At 42.5% G+C, this 27,616-nt stretch overlaps 1 protein-coding gene across 1 annotated transcript in view; it reads left to right on the top strand.

The window, feature by feature from the left end:
* Positions 1 to 26,857, top strand: part of slc8a4b (solute carrier family 8 member 4b) — a gene marked incomplete at its 5' end in the record, with an annotated part of 56,500 nt that extends 29,643 nt beyond the window's left edge. Inside the window, 6 exons of the mRNA XM_084549319.1 lie at positions 14,278 to 14,384; positions 17,380 to 17,504; positions 19,314 to 19,349; positions 19,988 to 20,087; positions 20,828 to 21,100; positions 25,639 to 26,857. Of these exons, the coding sequence (XP_084405445.1) occupies positions 14,278 to 14,384; positions 17,380 to 17,504; positions 19,314 to 19,349; positions 19,988 to 20,087; positions 20,828 to 21,100; positions 25,639 to 26,018 (1,021 nt within the window). The 3' untranslated portion in view covers positions 26,019 to 26,857. The remainder of the gene's footprint in view (positions 1 to 14,277; positions 14,385 to 17,379; positions 17,505 to 19,313; positions 19,350 to 19,987; positions 20,088 to 20,827; positions 21,101 to 25,638) is intronic.
* Positions 26,858 to 27,616: the final 759 nt, after the last annotated feature.

Here is a 27,616-nt window from a genome sequence, read left to right as displayed (position 1 = left end):
ATGCTCAATCTGGATCAAAACATTTGCGAACGATAATATTGAACAGCCCAAAAATTGTCCAACGGTGTGTAAATAAGATGAGATGTGCCACATTTTAACAACTTAATGGACCACATTGTTTAAAGCCAAAATAATATCCACTCAACACACGGCTGAAACTTGTGAAGCCGGCTTTTCCTCTGTGTTGTGACATTCTTCAAACTACTAGCGGCTTCATGGCTGCTCCTTACTCGACCACAACATAAATATATGATGAGCAGCGTTAAAACATACATGAGAACAGACAAGGAGGGACGCGAACAGAGAGGAGGTTAAAGGAACTCGTTTATCTCTCTTTGTCTTCAACTCCGCTTGTTTTTCCGTAAATTTTCCACCCGCAACAAAGATGGAGAACAGATAGAGAGTCACAAAGTCATGTCTGCCTGCTATAACTGTCTAATTTCTCATCTGCCCTTGTTTTCTCTGAAAACATTTTTCCCATACTGCGTTTCATTTTCTGCTTCTTTGTCTCCAGCTTTAATCTCTCCATCTGTTTGTCCCTGCTGACTGAGACGTCCTTCATCCTTACATTTATTTGCCTTTCGACTCGTATTTCCATAAGCTTTGTTTCAAATTCCCCTTTCAACATTCTCTCCAAAATCCCTCCCTTTTCTCCTCCATCTTCATTCCATCTTCATTCCATCCATCTCTCCACTCAAAAACCAATGCTAATGTATAATTGAAAGCTGCTAAAAGGGTTTCTTGTATAGAGTGAGTGTGCGTACCGGCAACCACAACGTTTAAGCAACATTTTCTGAAACACAACAACGCGTCAGGTTGGTCACATCTACTGTAGCTTGGTCATCGCCATGGCGACTCCTTAATAACAGCTCACTCAATTGTAATGTCATGTAGGAGGTTGTGCACAAATTCTACTGTTACGGAACAGAAACTGATTTTATTGTCACACACATGTTTTTGCTAATGAATTTAATTTCTCAACAACTGCAAAACCAGTTGACATTTGTTCATGTGGAGTTGGCCCATATTTAAAATGAACAAATGCAGTGGCAGTTGAGTAAACACCGGTTCATTTCAATTCACTCAGTTTTTGCATATTTCCTTTAAATATTAAAGCTTCTTCTCTCCTTCGGCTTCACTTTTCTTCTGCTCCCTCTCGAAAACTGTTAAGTGCAGTCTCGTCCTTGTGAGGCCGTCGTCATGCTTCACATCGCGCGCAGACAAGGTAGAAGAAGATGCGGAGGGATGCGAGATTCTCAATTAGGACACATCGCTGTAGAGAGCAGCGGCTCTGCTTGTAGGCGACTTCAACAGGAACCCAGGACACAGTTCTTTTGTGCATTGTTCACATTTGTATCCGTGCAAACTAGGATGGTGCACGTTGACAGAGCGGGGTGGTTTGCAGACTGGATGAAAGACGGCAGTTGATGTATATTGTATATGTATTTGTCCATTTTCAAGTATCATATTAGATGCAAGATGCAAAAACTGCAAGATTAAAAAAAAAAAAAAAAAAACGTCTAAGTTGTGCATAGAACATTTTTACCCTCACTTTATATATAAAACAGTTAAAGGGGAACTGCTGTTTTTTCACAACCTGGACCTTATTTCTGACATAAAATACGATCTTTTACTCACCCATATAACTTTGGTGTTATTTGGAGTCGTTCATCAGATATTTACATCTGCGTATATCCGTATAGTGGGAGTGAATGGGGCACCGAAACGCAGCCTCTAAATAACGCATTATTTGCCACAAAACTCCGGTAACTCCAGACTCAACGGGGAATAGCACTAGCGTATCATAACAAAATAGTAGTGAAATGAACGAGTATAACAGCAAGTTATATGGGTGAGTAAACAATCGTATTTTATGCCATATTTTCTATTTCTCCTTTTTGTGACATTTCCAAAGTTTGCTTTTAGGCCTTAGGCAGGAATATATTGCCCACTACACCTCTGGATTTTTAAAACTGTAGCCTTGGAAATCTGCCTCTTCCTTCCTCCTGCATGACTGCATAAATCACTGCCTTGTAAGGTAATTGAAATCTTTGTAATAAGGTGGTTGTCGCTGTATAGGTGAAGCTTTCTCGCCTCTACAGTTTCCCAGGACGAGATGCAAAAAAATGGCTGGTGACACAAGCTGTTACATAAACTATTACATAAAGTCAAAGTGTTTGGTCGCAGCCCTGATTCATGCACTCTAATGAGGTTGGGTGACTCTCTTTGGAGGCAAACTGTGTGTCATGATTTCTCTGTACCCAAAACCCTTTTGAGCTGTCAGGCTCTGGTTCTGTTATATTCTCTTTTCACACAGTGGGCACAAATTACACAAGGAGGGCAAACAGATATATATATATATAAAAGCCAAGTGTCTGGGTGTCTGGCTGTCTTCAAATTATGAGGCTCAGCTACAGCGAGCCCTCGATCCCTGCTCCCCCGCCAGTGTGAATTCGTTTCCGTTCTTTTGCGCGCACACAAAAGGTGTTAATGAAAAGCTCATTGCTCTAAATATACATATGTAGTAGATTTAACACTTGCACACAGAAACACAGAGGCAGCTGCGTAAACACCCGTTCACTTAATTCCTTTACATTTTAACGCTTCTTTCCTTCACTTTCACTTTTTCTCCTGCTCCCCCTCGAAAACTGCTAAGTGCAGTCGAGTCCTCGTGAGACCATCGCCATGTTCCTCGTCGTGCACACCAGAGGAAAAGGGAGATGTGGGGGGATGCAAGATTCTCAATTAGGACACGTATCTGTGGACGGGAGCAACCTTTTTTTTTTTTTTCTCTCGCTCCCCTGCTTTAGATATAACCATATATATTTGGGACAGAAGCAGAACAACATCTGGAGATTACATCCCCAGTGCCAATCCAGAGGAGAGTCCCATGTCATGTTACTAATAACCCAATACCCATTCATGCAAATGAAGCGGATTGCATCGTAATTTTTGAGGAGCGAGAGCTAGTGAGAGTGTGTAGTCGCATGCTAAGTGTGCAGAACACGCGCCATGTCGCTGCCACTTCTCAGAGCGTGCATGCATGCTTCATTTCTGTTGCAAATTTCATGGTTGCAACATCAAAACCTTCTTTTCTCACTAAAATTAAAACTTCTCCTTCTCCTGGCTCGTTCTCTATTGTTTCCCTTCTCTCCTGTCCTTCCTCCATACTTTGATCCATGTCCTTCTTCTTCTTTCTGAGCTTCTCTTCTTGGTTGTCTTCTCCTTAATTCTGTCTTCCTTATTATACGCTTAGACATTTTTTTCCCCCCTCATTAATCTCTTCCTTCCCTTTCCTTCATCCATTTTTTCCTCTTCCATTCCCTCTGGAGTAGACGAGAAAAGTCCTCCTCTGGATTGTAAAGGACATCATGCAGAGATTTACAGTATATGTGTGCGTGTGTGTGTGTGTGTGTTTGCATAATGTGATTTGTGATCTAGCTTAATCCTACACTACATGCAGATATGGTTACATTAGCATGCGTACGCTGCACAGTATGTGCTTTCTAAGACTTGGAGATTGACTTGGCCATGTTCAGTATATGATGTTTATAGGAGACTATGATGCGCGTGATATATACAGTGTGGGGGGATGATACTCCACTTCATGTCTTTATGGTTTCCATGTCAACCGTATACGTTCCATACCGCCCGTAAGGGTTTCAAATTCCAGCACACTTCCTCCCTTACATCCTCTTTCATCTCTTCTTCTTCTTCTTCTCTTCGTCCTCCTGAGGATGGAGTTCAGGCGGTAAACACAGAGACCTGACTGTAAAAGCAGAGGCTCGCTGAACTCTCAAAGAAGGGTTTGTAGAGAATGAAGAAGGAAAGGAAAGAAGTAGAAGTAGCAGGAACCGGTTTCCAAGAAGAGCTCATCTGCACGTTTGGGTGGTATTTCCTCCAGTGAGGGGGCTTCCCCCTGTCATTCTCTCCTGGTTGAATCTAAAATTGGATCATTTAAGACTTTTTGAGACGGACATAACTTATCAAAACGACCTCCTAACCTCCTTATTATTGCTTCTGAATGAAACCTAGTCAAATTGTTTGACAAAAAGGGGAAAGAAAGAGCGAGAGTGCAACCCTTTATCACTCCCAGCACACTATAACGTCATGCCTCTGGCTAAGATTTGGATTATAGTTCAGTGTAGGGTTTCACACATTAAATATGGATGGGTATGTTATACATTATCCAGTCACGCCGTGCAGTACAGTTTGAATACATATTCAGCGTGGCAGTGGCCGTGTTGTGCAGTTGAACGCAGTTTTTTAAATGTAAAATAAGCAATTACAGAGTTTTGTGCCATCATTGGCAACAACCGCCAACGTATATTAAAGTAATCTTCTGTTAGTTTGCAGGTAAAAGTGCCACAGAATTTAATTAAATCAAATTTTCCACATGAAGCACAGTCTACTTTGCAGTCAGAACCATGAGTGTTGTGCTGAAGGCATCCAGTTTTGCGATATTTCCCCAAATATATCATATTATAATATCAGCTCTTGTCATTCTAACTTTTTAATGATACCTTTTGCTCCTTTGTATCCTCCTTTTTTTGAGCAGAGTGTCATCTGCAGCAGCTGCTCCGTGTAAACACCAGCTGTGCCTGCACTGCGCGTTTTGAACGACTTTGCCGAAACACACACATCTCATCTGATTACAGTGGCGTCTTATAAGATAAGATACTGAGGAAAGATAACCTCTTAATATGATAATCACGCGGCGGAGAAGATGGAGAGAGTTTTTCAAATGTTAGACGGCCACTCGTTCCCAGATTATATTAAATTCCCTGCATGAGACGCAGAGGAAACCTTTTTTATTTTTTCCATTTCAATTGCTGTTTTCCCTCAATGACATTATTTTCCTCTCAATTCATATCCAGGTCTCAACCCCGTCTTCATCTTCATCGTCGTATTTTCCTTTTCTAATCCTCGTGTGTCCACATCTTCTCCTTCAAATCATCTCCCGCACCCATCCATCTCTGCCTTCCCACGCACATCAGAGATGCAACGTTATTACTCAATGTAGCTGGAGACCACTTAGAATAAGTGTGTGTACGTGGGTGACACAGTGTGTATCCGTGTGTGTGTGTGTGTACGGCGCGGTTTCTCATTATGCGTTCCGTGATATCATTAAGAGAGGTAATATCGCTCCCCTTAAGAGCTTTTCATCTCTCTCACTCTCTCTCTCTCCGCTGGCCGGCTTTAAAATTGGTTTGTCTGCGTTGCCTCTGCTCCGGTGAGAAGAGCTGAACGAAGGATTTCTTTCGACCTACCCGCTTTTGTGGAAACGTGTGTGGGCGTGCGTGACAGAAATGTTCAGACCAACTTTTATCATTTGATTGCACGCAGCTCTTCTGTTTTGCTGTCTCTAAAAACTGACCAGACATCCACAGACTCCAGTGTTGGCAGTTTATTGGGGCTGATTTACATTCAAAGTCATGCGTAATGGCGTAAGAATCAAATTTAGGCTTTAATAATTTCCTGGAAGGATTATTAAAGTATTCTGATTCTGATTAATCAACATTTCTTGGAGCACAGTAATTCCTACACAGATGGTATTGTCTGTTATTTAGAGCCAAGAAACACATAGGTTGTAGTGTATGCTCACACTCAATAGGCAGACTGTCCAGATTCAGACTAAAACTCAACTTAATCTAAAGCTCATCACTGTTCCCTCCCTCAGCTGTCACCTTTCAGCCGCTACCGGCCACGTTTGGCTTCAACTGGTTGATGTCTGACGGAAAAGTGGACAGTGAACACAATCCAATTAAGGCTCAGTAAACAACAGAAATGGATCTAAACAGGCACAAGACAGTGGCTCATGACAGTGGCGTAATTGGGATTATTAGGGGTCCATGCAACGAGTTGCAGGATCCCTGTTGAGTTTGTTGTGATATTTATTCTTCTTCTTCGCCTTATTATTCTGCTTAGCTAAAAGTGTCTGCCCAGGACAAACTGCAAGGGTGAAAAGCATCAAACCTGGTAACTTGGTAGAAGTCCTAGCATTTCACTTTGCCAAGGTGTCAGTACATATGCATACAGCTAGGTGGCGGCAATTTACGTTTTGGCTCATATCTCCAGAACCGTGTGCCCTAGAAACAATATTCTTTCTCCCCCTGATTCCTTACATAGCACTGGTTCTAATGGACTAGGCCACGCCCATTTCCGCCTGCCACAAGTCTTTTCCCACCTGCTTTAGCCTATGACTCCGTCTAGTGGCAGACTGAGGCAATGACATCTGTGGAGGACTGCATACAAGCCCACTAAATTTCGTTGTTTCCGACCCGCCTGACTCTCATCCACTTGTCAGCCAAAGGATTCCTCCGCAGACACTTTGCCTCCTTTCAGGCCGTGTCTCATGTGCTTATGCCTCTGCATCCCGCTCGGGGACGACTTCGCCACGGCATGGACCGCTTTATGATCGTTGCAACCATCTAGTTTTTATCTGAGATTGAGACACCTTGGGCGTCTGTGGTCCCTTGGCTTTTCAATCACTTGATTGATCAAGGCCTTTCAGATCAGTTTAGTTCAGCTAGCTAGAGCTAACTGAGGCTAGTTTGTATGATGGCTGTTATAGCTGCAGTCCCAGCTCTATTTCTTCCCCTTTTTGAACGACACGTACAAACTGCTGCCACCTGCTGGTACGAATAATTATTCTTGTCAGGCTCCGGACCGGCTCACTCGTTGGTCATTATCTGTAGTTGCACTGAAAACCTGAGCTGCAGTCCATTGTCACTGCAGAGAAATGTGAACCGGTCGTGTCGTATCTGGTCTGCTAAATAAGGTCAGTAAGGCATATGTGTGAATGAATTACTGTAAAGTTACTGATTGTTGATTGAGCAACAGATACGATGCAAACTAATTTTTTTGAGCAACAGGATGAACGAGAATAGATTCAACAGAATGCCTCCCGCTGTAGTTACACCTTCATTTGTATTTACACCTTTCCCTAGAGGTAGTTTGAACAGCTGGACTTTGGGGAGTTCTCAAACGCCTCTTGGATGCATTTTGCACCAGGCTTTTATTCAGATTGGATAGCTGTCCGACCTGCGCTAAATGAAATGACAAATAGGCTTTTGGCTACTTCCCTCATTAAAACAGAAATGCATCGTGTGAATAGAGCGCTGGACTTTTTTTTTTAGACTTCACTTTAAAACTTGGTAAACTCCCAAAATCTGTAGCAGGCTGCCGTGCTCCCTTTCGGATGGTAATCACATTTTTGTAATCGTATTACTTGTTGCTGCTGTCCGTTGCAATCTTAGTGGCCAGCTGAAGGTCTGTTCAAGGTGATATGTCCTGCTTCTTCCCTCATTGTCTCTCTTACTTTGTTTTAAAGAATCAAGCAGGTTGACTTGTGGCCTGTGTTGTTTTTTTTGTTTTTGTTTTGAGCTTAACTCACTTAAATGTGTGTGTGTGTGTGTGTTTGGGTGTGTGTGTAGGAGAGATTTAGGGGTTTCCTCCAGCAGGGAGAACGGTAAAACTGTGAGTGAGTGTATAAATCAGCTTCACTCAAGAAAATGAGTTGTTAGCTGCTGCAGTGCCATAAGATGCAGTCCTTCAAAAAATATGGTGGCTGAAACCACACACGCAGACACCCACCCACACACACACACACACACACACACACACACACACATATGCACACTGGTTGCAAATCAAAAGTAGAACCGGAGCCAAAAGAAAATGGAAAGAGATGGAGACAAAGATATAAAGAGAGGTTTTGTCCATTAAGTAATGCAATGAGGTCTCAGCTAATCAAATCAAGCTGTCAATCAGCCCCTCACGTCTGGAGAACTTTAGATCCGCATGCAAACACACACAGACACACACACACACACCAACACACTGCAAAGATATGAAACTTATCCATTAAACTGATTTACAGCTCACTAGATTCTATATGGGGGCTTTTCAAACTACAATACCTTTCGTTGACCTTTTCACTCTGCCGCTCTTGTTTTTCTTTTTAACTCTCTTTCTCTCTCTCTCTGTCGTTCCCCGTCTCTATTTCTGGCAGTGTGAGTTTTGTGTTCAGTGAACCTCATACGAACGTGTGCGTCGTGTCAAGTCCGTTGACAGACGGGGCGTTGAGGCTACTGTCTGACACGGGGAACTTTCTGGGGAGCAGGTGTCAAAAAGTAACAAGGTGGAAATACAGAGGGACAGAGGGAGTATGGGGGAGGGGATGCATTACGATAAAGATTGTAAATAAAAGAAGACAATCATGAATGCAGGCCAGTGCACACTCGGTATATTGGTATAGTTAGTTTATGAAACTTGCCAAAGTGAGTTTGCAGGGGGAAAAAATTAACTTCAGATCCGGTATTTTAGGTTGTGTTGGGCTTGAACATTGCATTTCAGATTAATGACAGTGTAGTTAAATTTGTGAGGATGGTATAAGGCGCTATAGAACTAAAATTCAGTGCAGTATGTAATGTTTTAGAACAACAGATCTGTTATGTATCATAGAGTAATCCTATGCTATGGTTGGGAGTTCAGGCGTAGCCACATTCACTTATCAGAATGTGAGTCTGGTAAAACGTCATTTCATTTCATTAAATTAATGAAAATGAATGAATGAAAAACAAGCGGTTACAGATCCTGCAAAAAAAAAATGAATGAATGAATATGTGGTGAAAGTCAAGTCGGCGTAGACTAGTCGATAACGTTACACATAAAAACACAGTAGAAACTAATGCTTTGCAAGAATGACATCTATATTCTTGACCTGAATACATACTGTTGCGTCTCACACAAAAAAAGCGACCGAGGCTTTTCTGCAAGTTTACTGAAGCTTGAAAACAAACTACTGTCACGCCATAAACAATCAGTCTGACACTTATAATATGCAGCTCTCACTGGGACAAGAAAAAAAAAGAATATATATATAAATACTGTGCGCTGCAGATACATTTCACTGTGCATTGTACTGTGTATAACTGTGCATGTGACAAATAAAACCTATCTATCTATATGTATAGTCTATATAAATCAGCACCATCAATAGTGCTTTGCAGCGTGTTGTAAGATAATACAGTATAATGTAGTCGGGATAAAAAGCCATGTATAGCAGCAAAAGGAAATTCACAAGCACATTCTTAATGTGGAGCCACTTGATGAACTGCTGCAAGTTTGCTGCAATGACCCACTGGGCTCCTCACCTGTCTTCTCGGAGGCGTCCATGTTGTTATTGTCACATGATCGGTGACTAGTCGACTTCCTGCTTAAAGCGTCACGGTACAGCAGTAAAGTTGACTAGTCGGTACAACCCCTAGTACACATAGCTTATTTTTTTGTAGCTACCAAACATGTTGTGTTTTAAAGCAGTTAAACAATACACACACCAGGAACTCCATCACATGTGGCGTTTCTTACTTTGCACAAAAACCTCCTTCCCAAAAGCTCTATTTTAACCATAAAACAAAGATGGTCTTTTTTCTTTTTTTTTTATCAGTTGTATTCACGTGGATAATTGACGACTGGTGCATGGATGTAGTCCATCCTCCTGTGATCCTGCTCAGAGCCGTTTGTATAATTAAGGGACGGGTGATTATCTCACAGTACAGTAAAACAAAGAATACAAAACAAGAGAGAGAGAAAGAGACAGAGGAGGTGAAGAGGGGTCTTGAAAGAAGCAACAGGGATAGAGATGGAGAGAGGAGGGCACAGATGGGAATGCTGCTACAGCCAGCGCCGACTATGAATAATGAAGACGCCGCAGTTTGTGTCTGTGTTGTCTGCATTGTGTAAATCAGCTCCATTAATGCACACTTTGTTTATCAATCCCCCAGGTGTTTAGCTCGGACATGTTTTCGTGCGTGTCCTGCTTGTGTACACTGAGTCGAGTTGATTGTGTGGTTGTGTGTGTGTGTGTGTGTGATTCTGTATCAGTAGTGAAGCATGAACCTATGCGGGGGTGGCCGCCTGTCTGTTCATACAAACCACAATCTGTGTAATGTGTGTGATGTAAAACATGGGAAACTTCTGTGTGTGTGTGTGTGTGTGCATTCTACGCGTTGTTGCTTTATATGATTTGATTATGTTTGGAAATGCAAGGTAAGTCCTAATCTGTCAGTGTGTGGTCTTACTCTTATTAAGTTGTGGGGGCCCGATGTTCCATGGTATACAAGTGTTGTGAGGACATTTTGTCACGGGAGGGTTAGTACTTGTCAGAACTTGGTGTTAAGGTTTACAGGTCATTATTAGGGTTAGGATACAGGGTTTGTGTGTGTGTGTGTGTGTGTTCATGCCATGTCCCCATGAGTAAACTCAGTGTGTGTTGAGTCGTAACCTCTCACATCTCAGTGGAGTGCAAGCATTACTCATACTCCTCTTCCAGCTCTTTCTCTCTGTCACTTTCTTTCTCCTCACTCCTTCCTTTCTGCTTTGCATTTTCCCAAACCTATTTTTCTTTTCCTCTCTCTTTGCCCCCTCTTTATCTCGTCTGTCTTTCCTCTCCCATCTATCTATCTATCTATCTATCTATCTATCTATCCAGATAGCTTGCTATCTATCTACCCGGCAGACTTATAACTCAGAATCAAATATTTGGTACAATTGAGTCTTGATTTCTACTTTTAAAAAGTAGTTTGCAATGAAACTAAACTACACCGATCAGGCATAACATTATGACCCCCTTCCTAACATTGTGTAGGTCTCCCTTGTTGCCTCCAAAACAGTTGTGACTCATCAGAGAATGGACATGGGCCTTCTGAGGGTGTCCTGTGGTGTCTGGCAACACAATGTTGTGGCTTTTGGGTCCTATGGATTGAGGGGAGGAGCCTCTGTGAATCATCCCATACATACTTTGGGATCTAGTGAATCTGGGTCCAGGTCAATGTTCATGTTTTTTTCAGTTTTTTTTTTTTTTTGTGTGTCTGTGTCATTCTGCATGCTGCTGGGGATGGCTGCTGCCATCAAGGAGTGTCATTGCTATAGGGTGGGGGTGCCTGGTCTGGTCTAGGTGGGTGCTACATGTCTAAGTAACATCCACATGAATGAATGTCAGGTCCAAAGGTTTCCCAGCAGAACACTGAATTGTCACAAGATGGTCAATGTTAGTCACTTCCCATGTCAGTGGTTTTAATGTTGTGGCTGATAGTGGGATTGTGGGTGCATATCAGCTGTAGATAAATTGCAAATAGTACAAAGTTTGACGAACTTGCCTAGATGTCACACCATCAACATTCTTGGTTGGTATCACGTATATAACAGCTCCAGTTTCTCTCCTCTGTCTTCCTTCCATCTTGTCTTCCTATGAATGCATTAGCACTTAATTGCAGGTGTTGTTTTTGTCTTTTTTTTTGTTTCACGCCACAGTACTTTTATTCGTTTTCCACTGTTGTTGAGAGTCGGCCGCTCATACTGATGTGATGCTGGAAATAGTGAAACCAGCCAGTTTTAGCTACTGTTGCTGTGACAGCTCACCAATAAAAACGCTTCCACTTCTCTACCCCTCCATCACTCTCTCTCTCACATTCCTCTCTCCATCCTCCCAGGTATGTCCCCCCCCCCCCATCACTCCTCTCTCATGTTTTTCCTCTGTTGAACTGAAGCCTATTTGCAGCATCACAGTCAACATGGCTGACAGTGAAGCATATCATGGCACAACCAGGTGGAAATGAACACACTCTCTCCTCCCCCTCTGCCTGTCAGATACAGACGGACTGTTGAGATGAAGATTACATACTCTGGGAGGAACAGGCCAGAAAGAGACCAGACTGATGAAATGTCCCTGAAAACTGATAAACACGTCACTCACATTTTGTTGCAGAATTAGTAGAGATTTTCTGATCTGGACATTTCTCTCACTCACACTGCAGATGAACAGACAGCAGCAACACACCTATCACATAACATTAAAATAAACTGTAAAAGTATTTCTACAGTATCACTGCGAAGACAAAAACATCGATGCGTTCTCTACTTTAATGAAATTTAAGTGTGTATAACATAACATCCTCAAATGAGTGGTCTCTCTAACCCCATCATGTGTTCGCTGTCTACATTATCTGCGTACGGCGAGTTAAATAAGCTCGGTTTAAGACGTTTCGGTCAGGCAGCTGATGTTTGAAATGTTTATTTGCATGAAGCAGCAGAACATTTTTGCAGAGTTTGTTGGCTCTGACCTAATCACTCCCCACAGAATACATTTGCGCAGCGGTGCTAGGGAGTGATGAGTAAATATCATCCCTCTAGTCAGAGCCTTGCAGGTGGATGGTGGTTGGGGCGGAGGCGGGGCTGAGGGCAGAGGAGCGGCAGCGGCACTGGCAGAGCAGATGGAGAAGTAGGAAATTTGCATCTTAGATAAGGATGCCTCAGGTTGGAAGGAGGAGGGAGAGGATGAGGCATGTTGTGTGTATTTCAAGCTTACTGTCTGAACTAGATTACAGCCTTTTCCCCACATTAGGGTAGAGCAACAACACTTTAAGTAGGTATAGGGAAAGTCTACCTAACAGAAGTATCATGGATCAGTGTTTTTGAACTTTTTCTTTTGTTTGAATTGTTTACTTGCACAAAGGCAACTGTACGAGCACAAAACGTTTCCTGTCATAAGTTTCGTGCTCTTCCAGTTATCTGCAGTTGGAGAAAGTAACTTGCAAAAACCAACATGTCATGCAAAGGCAGTGACGACAGCAAGGTAGCACACATGAATATGTACACTGTATGATTTAAAATGTTCTAAACAATAACACTCTCCAGCGACAGCCCTGACCCTATGCAGACCCTAGTGCCGTAGCTGACTGCCACCTCCCCAGAAACGTAACTGCGATGATTGGTCCTCTTGATAGTAGTGTGTTTCCGCTTTAGTATTTCCGGCTGCTTCTCCATCTCCGTAATTTTCGAATTGATAGTTTTGGATTAATAAAGTTGAAATAAATCGAGGAAAGGTTAACTGAGGAGGTTTGGAGATATAAACGTTTGATTGACTCGTCTTCGCCAAAATTTCGGCGAAAGTTTCAGTCGCCATTGTTGAAAGGAAAGCAGGAAGTGGAAACAAAATTAACCTGACTGCTGAAAAGCATCGACTAGCGTTTGGGTGGTGCTTTAACCCCTTGACGCTTGAATTGATTTTTCAATTATATAAAGAAATTAATTATTTGTGTATTTGCTTACCACTCCAACCAGTCCTACGAGAAACTAGTGCTTGCAAAAGGTTCCTAGGAATTTTTTGAATGTGCACAGACCGACATTGGAGTATTACATGCGTTATTTCGGCTGCAGTCTGAGCGGAAACAGTGCGTCGTGAATTCGCGACACTAGGCGTTAAGGGGTTAACAGAGGGAGTGAGACTGACGAGTGCACAAATATAAATGGCTCGCACTACATACGTAGGTTACGGTGTCTAGTCCCGTGGGTACCTTAAATGAGCCTTTGTGTGATCAGTTCACAGTTAAAAAAAATTCACATGGCTTTAATAAATAAAAAAAGGCAGGTAATTGCAGGTCTGCGAGAGGAGGTAAACTCTGTTTTCATGAATGAAATCAGGACTGTTAAAAACCCACACAGCAAATTAACAAGTGCCCAATGAATATATCCCTTTTTTGTTAATGAAAACAGTAAATTCTGATTTTATTCTACACTATTCTGTCTCTCACACAAAGAAATATTAACAAATGCCTTTTCTACAGCGACTGAGACACTGCTGCCTTTGTGTGCGCTATTTTTAAATATCCCTACGCATTTTCTTTTTCAATTTACTTCGGCTTAGATTGCACACATTGCCTCAAAACCCTTTGCACTGCATTTTGGGGCTCTCCCCGGGGTTTTTCTAATTGAAAATATCTCAGCAGTGGCTGTGCTGAGCACTGCATCGCTGTCAGCTAGAGATTTTATTTTGTTTTATTTTTTTCTATCAGGGCCCGGGGCAGAAGTTAGCAGCCTCATATAACGTCCCGCTGAGTAATGTGACCCTGGGCTTCATCCTTCATCTTTACACACAATCCACATTCTTTGCAAACTTAGCAGCAATTTTAAAATGTTCACTTAAATTCTTAGGTACGTCCTTGTTGTTATTTGAGGTTAGATAATATGTATCAGAAGTAATAAGGATCATGACGCAGTCCTTGTTCTGTGTCACTGTGTTTTGTGTTGGAGCAGCAGAAATGACCTCCTGTCTGATTACAGCCTGACACGGTGAAAACTTTCCGAGTTTTAACAGACTGCTCCAAACACATTTGCTATGCACAACCCCTTATTATGAGGGCGACCATGAAACTGAAAGGGTAATTATCTGGAATATGCTCACGGTGTCTCCTCTTTCTCTTCTCTTTTTAACAGGAAGATCATCGAGGTGAAAATCATCGACGATGAGGAGTACGAGAAGAATAAGTCCTTCACCATTGAGCTGGGGGAGCCTGTTCTGTTGGAGATAGGACAGAAACATGGTGGGTCTGTCTGCCTGTTGACTTTGTCTGTTTCTGTGTGTGTGTGTGTGTGTGACTGTGAACATCAAGAAGCCAGGAACAAGGAAAGAGTGACAGACAGAATAAAGTCTTTATTTAACCCTGACTGGAGTCTGGAGGCCTCCTTTCCCATCCGTCGCTTAGAAACAGGGTGAGACTCGAATTGATTACCTGAAGCCTCCAATCTAAGCTCAGATAAACTGAGGAAACATTTGACTTTGAACCACTGAGGATGTGGCTTGGAAACAATTTAAAAAAAAAAAAAAAAAGCACCGGCCCTGAGCTGTGAGGTGTTTTTGAAATAACGGCGCCCTCGCCACAGGCAAGACGAAGAATAATGGCTTAGCCTAATCAGTATTTGCTTACTTTCATTAATATTCATGTGTTTAATGAATGTAAATAACCAGGGAGCTTCTGTATTTTCTTTTAACAGCCTCTTTTCTCTAATCTGACATTTCCTACTTTCCAGAATTGCTAGAAAGTTGAGAAATCCAATAATCTAAAAACTAATCTAAGCACCTTCCACTTTTTTTTTTTTTTTAAGAACTTAAGTAGTTTTAGCTGAAAATGTAAAAGGCTCATTAAAGCAGATGGCTAATCTCTATGGCAGGTGACTCTGCGCTAAAGAGAACCGATTCTGAGAGTCAATAAGTAATTTCTGCAGCTTGGCTCGGGTTCGCTCTCTCGCCGCTGTTAGAATAAATTCTACCGCATTAAATGTTCACAAGAAGAAAAGACCTGCTTTCCTTGTGCTGCATTTAGGCGTGGGACATTTTTCTTGTCTCGTGTAACTTCATTCCACTCCTGTCTTTCTTTATTTCTTTCTCTTTATTCTTAACGGCAGCACTCTTTCGTTGCATTTTCTATTATTAACAGGGTGACATACTGTACGTCTGACCTTTATAAAGTACAAAAGATTCCTGTTAAATTTGCTGTTTGTCGTCTAATCAGTCAAACGACTTGGCGCAATACGGATCCATGGCGCCTCCCTAATGGCACTGCTTTGGGGACGGAAATGTCAATTGTTCAGTCTATCGTTTCGACCGGCATGAAGTTTGATACAGATACTCTGGGATACAACATCTCACATCTGTCCAACACAACCTCAACTGTGCTTTGTGTTTTATGCAACATCGTGATTTTAAATTTGTAGTTTAGAGCAGGGGTTTTCCAGGCCAAGGACCCCCAAGCTGATGGAGAGATGGAGCGGGGACACCCTACTTATGTATATGTGTATTTAAAGACATTTAAATTTGTGGAAAAAATTGTGGGGGAATATAAAAAAAAAAGTCTAATCAACCAAAACTTTTGCGACCACCCTGCAGTAATTCCGTGGACCCCCTAGGGGTCGCGGACCCCCTGTTGAAGACCTATGGTTTAGAGCATGCCTGCAGCCTCACAGAGCCACCAGTGTGTCTGTAGGCTGTATGGCCAGCCACTTCTATATTAAACTGTCAGCGAGGAGGTTCAAGCCTCATCCCTTTCTCACAGGTGTCCAAACAACCAGTAGAACTTGTCCCCAGCAAGGACACTATCCCTCATCAGGTTGTAGCAGCGGCTGTGTCTCATGGGGCCAAATTAGACACACCACAGTCAGGGATTGAAACCCCAGTGTCTTTTATCTCCTAACACACAGAAAGACTCTCCTGGTGGAGTACAGGTCCACAGTCTGGGTGTCAAACATGAAGAGCCAACAGCCTGGGGCATGTTTCATTACAGGGAAATATAATTGGTTTCATAACGCTGTCACTGAGCACGTAGACTGACATTTACCCACACTCCGCCACACACATACTGTATCACAAACTGTACACGGCTTTTCAATTACAGCCGGTCGACACTGATAACAGCGGCTGTCACAGTATGTGAGGAGGCAGTGAGGAGACATACGGGTGAATGGGGGGAGCGAATGATGCAGCATATGGTAATGGGAAGATAGAAAGGTGGGAGAAAATATAAATTCCTATTATTTGTAATTCCACCCAAAGCTTGACAGCTTGGATTCCCATGTGGCACATCAGTGTATGAATATTAGCATTTACATTATATTTGTTCACAGCTGATTGCGTGCATTGAAATGAGATGCGGCAATAATTCACTCTGTCGTGGCTAAATTAAGAACACAAACTTGAATGATTTGACTTCGGATAGTTGTGTGGAAGCAACCAAACTAAACAATGACTATACGGAGACACCTAAGGGTACAGTCGGACAATTAAATGCCAGTCAATAGTAACTTACACAGTCTGCTGGAGATTGGTTTCTTGTGAGCAGTTTTGAAAGATTTATAGGGCTGGGCCCGAGTGAAGGAAACGGGTTGAAAGTATTGATGAATGGACTGTTTTGTTCTTTCTGTGGGGTTTGTTGAAATGTAAAACGGATATACAGAATATTACCAACTTTCTTCTATAAATGAAACAGTATTTGGCTTCATAGTCTTGGATAACTCTTGAGTTTGTTATAACTTTCATCTGAAAATTGACAGAACTTTCTCTCCATAGAAAGTCACGGATTAATTATCTCTGGTTCTGTCGTTTTGTATTTTCACATAAACTTGTGAATGAAATTAAATTTTAAGGAATTTAATACGACGATAAGAATTTCCCATCTTTCTTTCGAATGAGGCAAACAACGAGGGGCGAGTGGGGACGAGAGCAACCCCAAGGATTTGTCATTTGATATGCAAAGGTTATTCAGCACGATCTATTGCATTAGACAAGGCAGTAGTGAGTTTTTTAATACATCCCCTCCCCCACAGCTGTAGCCAGAATTAAAGCTACTATGACCATGACGCTCATGTGACATTTTTAGTTAAGGGATTTTGGCATGGAGCAAATTTCAAAATAAAAGCACATATAGTCCCCCAAAATACTATATGTATCTGCAGTGGTAAGACGAGCCTAGCACTGATAATGTTTACTCTGGTGAAAATCTGGTGATCTGCTAAACTGACTTGTTCCTCTCCATGGTCGCCTAGGTGACTCCAATGAGAACAAGCCGGTGGTGGGAGCAGAGGAGGAAGAAGTGGCCAAGATGGGCTGTCCCAGTCTGGGCGAACACACTCACGTAGAAGTGGTCATAGAGGAGTCCTACGAGTTCAAGGTAAGTGCGCGTGCAGATACTGCCATAATAATGCATTTTATTTATAGCCATCTTTCAAGAGACTCGAGGACTCCTTACAAGCATAATAAAAACTAACCAGGCAACGAAGCATCAAGACATAAAACACACATCAATACATACTTAATTTGAGTGAAGCCTAGCGGATCGCTGTCATATAAAGTAAGGCAGTTTAAAAAGTTTGGGTTTTAGGCTTCATTTGAAAGTTGGGAAAGAGTCACTGTTAGAAATACCCTGTGGCAGAAAGGTATAGTGGTAAAGGCTTTGTACCCTATAGCAGTCAAGCAGACAGGAGGTGTGGTGAGGAAAATGGAAGAGAGAAGTGAGTGAACAGTCTAGGTAAAAAAAACAAAAAAAAAACGCTGACCAAGTCATTTTATTGATGTGTGCTTCACAGGATAAAACGTCAAGGTTGACAGCTAGGGTCTTTACCTAGAAGAGAAACTGTGGAGTTCTCAGTATTCAGAAAGAAATGGTTCTCTTGGGCCAGAGTGTGTTTAGTACCTAGGAGGATCACCTCAGGCTTTTCACCATTAGGATAGGAAAGGTGGTGGAAGAGGAAAATTAAACAGGTTGAGCAGGATGTCATCTGCATAGCAATGGAAGTGAATAGCAAACTAGAGGGCCCATTGGAAAAAAGCAAAACTTTTTGCAACTTGTTGCAAAATGCAACAAGTCCAAGTAACTTTGTTTTAGTTTTGTTTTATGGATATACCACAACCTGGATGACTGAGAATCAGACCCAACGTAAAGCCCTATATCAATATTCCCACTGAGAGGTTTATGAGTGTCCCCTCTTCTTTGTTCTTCTGTCACTTACCGTTTTTTACAACCTGGACCTTATTTCTGGCATAAAATACAATCGTTTACTCACCCATATAACATTGGTGTCATTTGGAGTCGTTCGGACAATATTTAGATCCGCGTATATCCATATAGTGGGAGTGAATGGGGCACCGAAACGCAGCCTCTAAATAATGCATTATCTGCCACGAGACTCAACGGGGAATGGCACTAGCGTATCATAACAAAATATTGGTGAAATGAATGAGTTTCGCGGCAGATAATGCGTTATTTAGAGGCTGCGTTTCGGTGCCCCAGTCACTCCCGCTATATGGATATACGCAGATCTAAATATCGTCCGAACGACTCCAAATGACACCAAAGTTATATGGGTGAGTAAACGATCGTATTTTATGCCAAAAAAAACTGCAATTCCTCTTTAAATTTACTGTAAATTGTGTTGCGTTGCTATCAAGTCAGCTGTTTTTAATATCACCTAAAGGGTGAATATGAGAAACTGTCAACTGCCCCAGCACAGGGAATGAATGATTCACGCATTTAATGGATGCATGTGGACTAGTGGACTCTCAATTAAGAAACTTGTGAATTTAACTGCAGACCTGCAAAAGACCATTAATAATTAATTCCAGATAAGCTGTCATCTTATTTCAGGGCAAAAGTGAAAAAGAAAAAAATGACTCTATCGACAATTCATCCAGCAATGTAGAACATATATTGGCAGGAGTGTGTTTTTATTAGTTTGTGAATTTTGCCACGGATCATTACTGTTAACTTCAATCATGAACTAGAGGCGTTTGTTTCAGATTCAGCTTTCATTATTTTGTTCATTGTCTTTCCATTGTGTTGCTTCATTTTTTTCTTCTCATGCTCTATGTTTTTTTGTGTTGTTTTGATTTGTAACCATTCAATCATATGCGCCTATTTGTTTGCAGATTTAATTTGCTAATTTGTCCATTTGTCTCATTGTGTGTGTGTGTGTATGTGCAGAGAGCGGTGAATACACTTATTTGGCGGGCTGAACAGGTTATCTATCTTCATCACGCATGCTTGTTCTTAAATCTACCGCTGTAAAATACTCAAACGTTGGTGCTTGTGTCCTCTATCACTTCACAATTTATAAATACTTAATTTCCACCCCACATAGGGATTAATTTATGATTTCTCTCACAGAACAACTGCTGCAGTACAGTACTTTTTCCTGTTTCAGTTTCCATTAACATTCAGACTTTCTCAAAGCCCCGTCAGATGAGTTACAGTAACGACTGCCGGTGCGATGTGCCGTAGCTGCTGCGAGCCGTTTTGCATGAACATCTTTTATTATTCCTCTTTCTTTCTGCTTTAAACAGAAAACCCAACCAGCACGCCTGAAGGTGCTTCCTAGATTTCACAGGGAACATCAGTAAGATGTGGCATCACAGTCAGTTTCGCAGCATTGTATTAGTTAGCATGCCCTATACCTCGAATTGTCAGTGTTATGAGAGACGAACTTTTTAAGTGTATCTCTGGGTTTTAATTGAAAAGCTTGAAATCAGCATATTCTTCTTTCTGTGTAGCCATAAGAGACATAACAAATTAAGGGTTTTGTCTTTCCTGTTCTGTGTACTCTTGCATGTTTGCTTTTGGGTGCATGTGTTTGTGTGTGGGTGTGTCTGTGTGTGTAGAGTACAGTAGATAAGTTGATCAAGAAGACAAACCTGGCTTTGGTGGTGGGGAGCAGCAGCTGGAGGGAGCAGTTCGTCAACGCTGTTACCGTTAGCGCAGGTAACACACACACACACACACACAAACACACACACAGAAACACACTCGCACAGGACATACGGCGTCATTTTGATTTATGAACGGGGGATTCAGTTGACGTCTTGACTTCATTTTGAAAAAGATGATGGATGATGAGAAGGAATATTTGTCAAACGTTTGCCTCAGCATTTTATTTGCAGCTTTTTCATGCATTTATTTAAAGCTGTTCATCGTTTTCTTGTTATGAAGTTTTCATTACTGTCACTAGGTGAAATATCTCTTTATAAGACAAATACTTCTTATCAGAGAATAGTTTATTCACTTTTTACTGTTTCTATAACTTCTAAAACAATCTCACTTATGTTTTGTCTTGTCAGTTCGTACTCAAATGAAACACTAAAATAGTTTAGCAACCCCAGGTTAGCCTCTGTTCGCTAGGTAATAGCTACATATAACTTTGTGTGAAAAAAAAACAATTTTTACATGTGTTTGTAGGTTTAGAGAGTAACAAACTTTAGCAAGGCTAGCAGGTGGTTGTTTCTAAGTTTTGACAGAGCCAAGTTAGCCTCTTGTTTGCTTTATGCTAAGCTAAGCTAGCCACCACAAAGCTAGTGCTATACATAGCAGATTCTTCATTAAGAAGTTCATCTTACTCGCTTTAATTTCCTTCATTTTTATACTCACCCGGCTCGTCCTTCTTTTAATTGTCTCTCTGCAACTGTTTTCCACCTTTGCTTTCAATCCCCCCGCTTCACCCAAAGGAGACGACGACGAGGAGGAGAGCGGCGAGGAGCGGCTGCCGTCCTGCTTTGACTACATCATGCACTTCCTCACCGTCTTCTGGAAGGTTCTGTTCGCCTTTGTCCCGCCCACGGAGTACTGGAACGGCTGGGCCTGCTTCATCGTGTCCATATCGCTTATCGGCGTCCTCACAGCGGTCACCGGAGATCTGGCGTCGCACTTCGGCTGCACAATAGGACTGAAGGACTCGGTGACGGCTGTGGTGTTTGTGGCGCTGGGAACGTCAGTGCCAGGTGAGGCAGCATCTGAGTGGTTTGATGTGTTCTAAACGAATACATTAATTGACCCAACGCTTACTTTAGAGTAGATAATAATGGTATCTTCTTCTAACTCATTGTCCAAACTCAGTTAACTGTTAACTGACACTAAAAAAACAGGATGTTTGAGGATCGTTGTGTCGAGATCAATCAAGGAAAACCCAAGTACAAAACACAGACACAAGATTTAGTGATTCACTGGAGAGGCAAAGCTGAGAGGAGCAAAGGCAGGGGATGATGGTTGGGTGGCTGGTAAGCTGACAGAGGGGGGTAGCAGACCTGAGGCAAAAGCAGAAGAAGACTAATTAAAAGTCAAATAACAACACACACACACACACAAGAATCAAAAAGGCTGAGTAAATCTAGGAGGCCAGAGACCATTAGTGCTGTACTCGATGGATGAAAAAATGTGTAAATTAATGAAGGCACACCTGTATAATATTGATCATATTTTTCGTGCATTTAATTGCAGTTTCTTTATTAAATTCTTTATTTTTTTTATAGATTTTTACGGCTATTTTATCCATAGAGCACGTCTGTAACAGGTAAATCTGTCAAGAAGGTAGATTAAAAAGGAGCTCCCTTTAACTTCATTTCTTCACTTTGCCTTCTGAAGTAATCCACTCATTGCCTGCAGCAGCAGAACTACTCACAGTCCAGGTTGCTCCAGACTTTAAACAAAGGTGCTACTGGAGGAATATAGGGCAGTCAAAAACACTTCAACTCCTAAGTCAAGCAGTCTAGATCTTGTTCACTGACTCCCATTAGATGCAGATATGAATACAGATATCTGTGAGTGATTATTTTCCTTGTTTGCCATGTGTCACATTCCTCCCCTTCTATCAGACAATACTTCTGTTCAACTGGACATGAAATCAGCTCCATATTTCCCCTAAAGTTCAGATATATGACAGACAATACACAAATAAAAGAAGGACCCTCTTTTCCTCATTTTATTCCAATAGCAGCCACAATCACATGCAGGCTGGAAGTCAAAGTTTATTTGTAAAACCTCCATCACAGCCTTCGACCCGAGCTCGTCCCACGGCTTTAATTCTATTCCCTTCCCCGTTCGTCCTGCCAGCCGGTTTATTGTTGCCTGCCCCTCTGTATGATTCATAGAAATGGCTCCTTTGCTGCTCTCTCTGGCGGTAGCTCTGAGGGCTCGCGGCGACGCCTCCAGAAAGTGCTGTTTTAATCAATTCCTTCAGCAGCCGTGTTACGCTGTGTGAAACGTGGTTTTGATATCCATCATCAGCGCGTGTCTCCTGTCACAAGACATGTTCTTTTCATTTTTACTAATGTGAGTCTCTTTTGCTTTGTTTTATCTCCTCCTCCATCTATTCTTCCCTCAACCCTCTCTCGCTCCACCTTACTTATCTGTTATGCCTGTTCTTCTGCCCCATCCCGGTCAATTTATTATTCTGACTTAGTGTTACCTTACTCCTCTGTTTTTTTCCCCCCCTCTTATTGGATGCTGTGTTTTTGTTATTGTATCATCCATCATTCTGACCCGTGTGTGCTCCGGTGCCTAGGTGTGTGTGGGTGAAAATGTGTGTTTTCTCCACGTAGGTGATGCAACTTAGGGAGCAGCAAGTCCAGCAGGTCATTATAACTTCCACTGGGAGTGTTTGCAGAAATGTGCATGGGTTTTTCCCAATCTCCTCTCTGACTTGCACCCTTCCCTCCTCCTCCTCCTCCCTCTGGTTTTATCTCCTCCCCTAGATTCATAAAAGCTTTTCTGCATTATTACATCAGAGACGCGCTCAAGGATTATTTGGCCAATTTACACCGAATTTGCAGATTCAGGCAATTAGAGCCAGCAGCGTTGATCGGAGGCTGTGCACCGCAAAATGTTTTTTGACGGCTTAAGAGGTTTATGGCACTCATTTGTAACCATCTGATCCATTTAAATAGTAAGTGGGGTTTGATATCTGCATTGTTGCACACGCTTGTACAAGTGCAAGATCAACAAAAACAAGTATTTTCACGTCTACTTTGGTTTTATCCATACTTCTAGGCATATTCATTCTCATAACTGATGTGAGGGCTGTAATGTTTTAAGTTAGTGATCAATTTGTTCTGTAGTGTATATTAAACTACAGTGTAATCCCAACTAATCCCAGGAAATGCTCCTTTAAATTGACATATTGCAGTCCTGTCCAGGGTGTACCCCGCCTCTCGCCCAGTGACAGCTGAGATAGGCTCCAGCCCCTCCACAAACAGTTACAGATGAAGCTATTGCAGTCAGCTGGTTTGCTGTCGCGAGGCAGAAGGGAGGGTGTATGAACCCACAAAATGAGATTAGGAGTTGCATACATTTACCACGGCTAAAGCTATAAACGTTAAACAACAATTACTTTCACTGGAATCACTGCAGCACAGAACATAGAGAGAACGTCTGAGTAGGTGGCTGGTAGGAGGCTGAACTAGGGAGAACTTTCTGTGCAGGTCCAGCCACTGAAACACGTGACCACAAGAAGTATAGAAGTAATGCACCACTACTATAAATTAAGCTTAATGGGTATGAATGAGAAAATTCATTTTGGATCATTCTCAGCTGTGCCGTCTTTGTCTGGAGTGGCCAGATCCTTAACACCCTGAGGGAGAGCAGTAAAGTGAAAACTGGTGCCAGCATATAATAAGTGATGTGTTCTCCTGTGTTGCCAGCTTTAGTTAGCGAAGTGTATGACTCAGATTCAAATATCTCACCTGGGTGTCCGCCAGCACCCAGACTTTTCACTTGCCACCAACAGGGTTACACCTCATCTGTCCCCCATAACCCCGAAAAAAGTTTTGAGGACAGTTTTTACATTGGGATGTGAACTTCAACTAATCTCGCTAGTATTCAAATGAGAACTGAGACTCGTCTCACCAGCCTGTCTAAAAATAGAAATAAGCCGAGATAAGCGCACAACGACTGGCAGCTGTTTCCCTGGCGTTCCCTGCCAACCCAGTTGTAGAGTCTTTGAGCTTTGCACCAAAGGGCTCACTTGTGCACACCTACATACCGCACTTTACATCATTTATTACACTGATTTTTGCACACGCTGATGCCAGTATACAGCTACTGAATGGACCGCAACAAGACTCATCACTAAATAATGCATGTCATGTTTATGTTTCATTATGCAGAGTACGAAAGGAAAAATTACATTAAACGATTGATTCAAATATATGTATAAAAAAAAACATTCCACATCTGTTGCAGAGTTATGAGTTACTTCTATCTCCCAGGGTTAGCTGTTTTTGCTAACTGCATGGGAATATGACCTGGATTAAAGGAAACAACCCAAACACCAGCATGTTAGATTAACCAGAAAGTGACTTTCCTATTCATATGCACAATGGGTAAATGTAATCTAACAGATATAAAATGTACTAAATGGCTTTAATTAGCTGCATACTGTATCGGGAGTTAACTAGAGCTGCTAATTTGCAGTTAGCTCCGCAGCTTGGATCACTCCTCATCTTCCATCTGTGACTTTGTAGGAACATTTTTCACCTCAGTTGTCTGTGTGTCCTCTTCCATTTCATGTAGCTCTTCATCTGTTTCCTCTGCTCTGCAGTAAGCCACCAGAGTGAAATGTCTCACAGTCGTCCTCTTGAAGCCTCTCTAAATATTTACACTAACCTGACAGTCTCACACGTGTGATCTGCACAAGTGAGGTCTAAAGTTAGCTTGACCACTAGTCCGAACAGAAAAGAATAAGCCGCAGGTTGAAAAGCTGAAATTGCATCTGACAGCAGTCCTTCCTTGCTGCTCTCCATGCTCATTTATCAGTCCAGCTTATATTGAACCGGCCTGTCCGTGATACCTTAAATGTCCGGTGGTTGTTTCCGCCTGGATTTTCACCAATACCTTGATAATTCACAGTGTTTATCTGGATGTTTGTGGGGAGTGAGATTAATGTGTGTTTGTTTGAGGTGATTTCCTCTGTGGCTAGTGAGGAAGCCCTCCAGGAAAACATCCAAATGCCATTAATTGTCCTTACACCGATATTTATTGGTTTGTTTTGACCGTAAGTTAAAGTTCTACTTTTAAGGCTTGTTTTTATGAACCTACACAGATTTTTAGCATAGACTGTATAAAGATGGACGGCGGAACAGCTCCTCAAAAGTGAAGCCAAAGTAAGTAGAGCTCCCCCTGGTGGCTGGCTGCAGTATAGGTCATAAGCTCCACCTCCTCCATGTTAGTGGATGGGACTTGGGCCAAACTAAAATACATAAAATTTTCTTTTTTCAAGGATGGTTTCCAGCAATTTAAGGACTTAATATAACACTCTTGGATCGTACTGCACAGACTCTGGCTCCAAATTTGCAAGATAGTGCCGCCCTTACCCCTGGGAACAAAAGCGTTAATTTGGCCAATGAAAGGACGTGGCGACGCATTGTCCATATTTATACAGTCTATGATTTTTACATTGCTTTGTGGAGAATTTGGAAGAAAGTTTTAAAAGGATAAGAAAACTTTACAAATAAAAGTATGAAAACATCCATTTTCTTTCCTCCAGACACGTTTGCCAGCAAGGTCGCCGCCATCCAGGACCAGTACGCCGACGCCTCCATTGGCAACGTCACGGGCTCCAACGCCGTCAACGTCTTCCTGGGCATCGGCGTGGCGTGGACCATCGCCGCCGTCGCCTGGCGCTCCAAGGGCAAGCCTTTCCTGGTGGACCCGGGAAACCTGGCCTTCTCCGTCACCCTCTTCACCATCCTGGCCGTGGTATGCGTGCTCACGCTGCTGTACAGGCGGCGGCCTAACGTGGCCGGCGGCGAGCTGGGCGGCCCGCGGACTTGCAAGTTGATAACGTCCTTCATGTTCGTCACACTGTGGCTGATTTACATCCTGCTGGCTTCCATGGAGGCCTACTGCCATTTTCCTTTTTTTTAAATGGAGAAGGAGAGCGGAGGGAGAGAGACCCACTGCCAATATGAAGAAAGAGAGAGAGAGAGAGAGAGAGATGGGGAGTCTTCAGAGAGGTACAGGAGAGATGGGGAGAGGAGGTGCCGACTTTTCTGGAACATATTTCAAATTTTCACCTGATGTTTTTTCTCCTTATATTTATTAATGAATGGAGAGTGTGAACCCTAATGAAACACTAAAACCTTACAACGACGCCCAAACAAATGATGTTGCCCTCATCCATCCAGCGAGGAGGAAACGTTCCGCGATGCTGAAAGTTACAGTGCATGTTTTAAAAGATCAGTGTCATCAGCAACAGTGGGCAACACAGTTTAGTCTCACCCTAGTGTACTGGCAGATCAGCAGAAACCGCTCTGCCTTTGAAGGGGAGATAAAGGATGAAGATGAAAAATAAAATGTGGAACAGATGAGAAAGGCAGCTAGCAGCAGCAGCAGAAGGTAAAACGTAGCGTGGATGGAGAGAACAGAGAGAAGAAGACGAGGAACAGCAAGAGAAGAAGAGGCGACGGGTAAAAATCATCCTCACTCCCTCTCTCTCGCTCCCTCCATCTTCACGGTACCTTCGTCGCCAAGGGAACAGCGGATCCTCCCATCACAACCTTCGAACTTGCATCCGACGCCGTCAGTGTGACACCCGTTTTCCCCACAAACCTCTACACACACAGACACAAACACAATAGGGCCCTCAGGTGATTCTGCAACGGAGGACCACTCACCAACTTGCAGGCGAGATGAAAACTGACCATTTCTTTTTTCCTTTTCTTCCTGGATACACTGTGCAAAAACACCCCACGACACACACACACACACACTTCAGACCTTACAATCTCCTCTGTCCCCTCCCTCTTGCCTTACTTTTATCTCCACCGTAGGAATAGTCTAAAGTTGTGGTAATGAAACTCCGTAGTCGCCACCGACCAACCCTCTTTTTAATCGAGCCGATTCCAAGTCCTCCTTTTACCCCAGCCCCGGCCGCCCCAACACTTTATTTCCTAAACTTTTTAATGGCGTCACGTGTTGATGTTGTTACCGTGCAATTGTAAAGTTTAAAAAACAAAATATATATATATATATAAATACAGCGTGATGAGACGAGGATAAAGAAAGTTGATACGGTGTGACTTGAAGGATTAAGACGTTGCATTAGCACCTGGGAAAAAAAAGAAAAAGAAGAAGAAGTGGGACGGAGGAAGCGCACCTCAAATCGAAACAGCCGCAACATTGTGCCCCGCAGATTGTGAGGTGCCCTGTTTACATGTTCAAGTATGGGATAAACGTGAGCGAACAGACCCTCACTCACTGTATGTGATGCCAAGAGATGTCAATAAACACAACACGGGACGGAGCGATCGGGACGAAGCAGCGCCACCTACCGACTGTGACCGGGGCGACTGGGAAGACGATGGCGATGTCAGTGTTGTTGATGACAAATCAAATCTATGACCATACCCAGTGTTTCTAATTGTACACGCTAATATAAGAAACTTTTACTCTTGTGTGTGAGAAAACCTCGATATTTTATTTATGTTAAGTCCTCCTCTTTGTAAGGAAAACTGTGTATTTTA

This window comes from Chelon labrosus (genome assembly GCF_963514085.1).
Source record: "Chelon labrosus genome assembly, chromosome: 1".
NCBI lineage: Eukaryota > Metazoa > Chordata > Actinopteri > Mugiliformes > Mugilidae > Chelon > Chelon labrosus.
The sequence above is the reverse complement of the archived record's forward strand: the minus strand, read 5'-3'. Positions and strand labels throughout refer to the sequence as shown.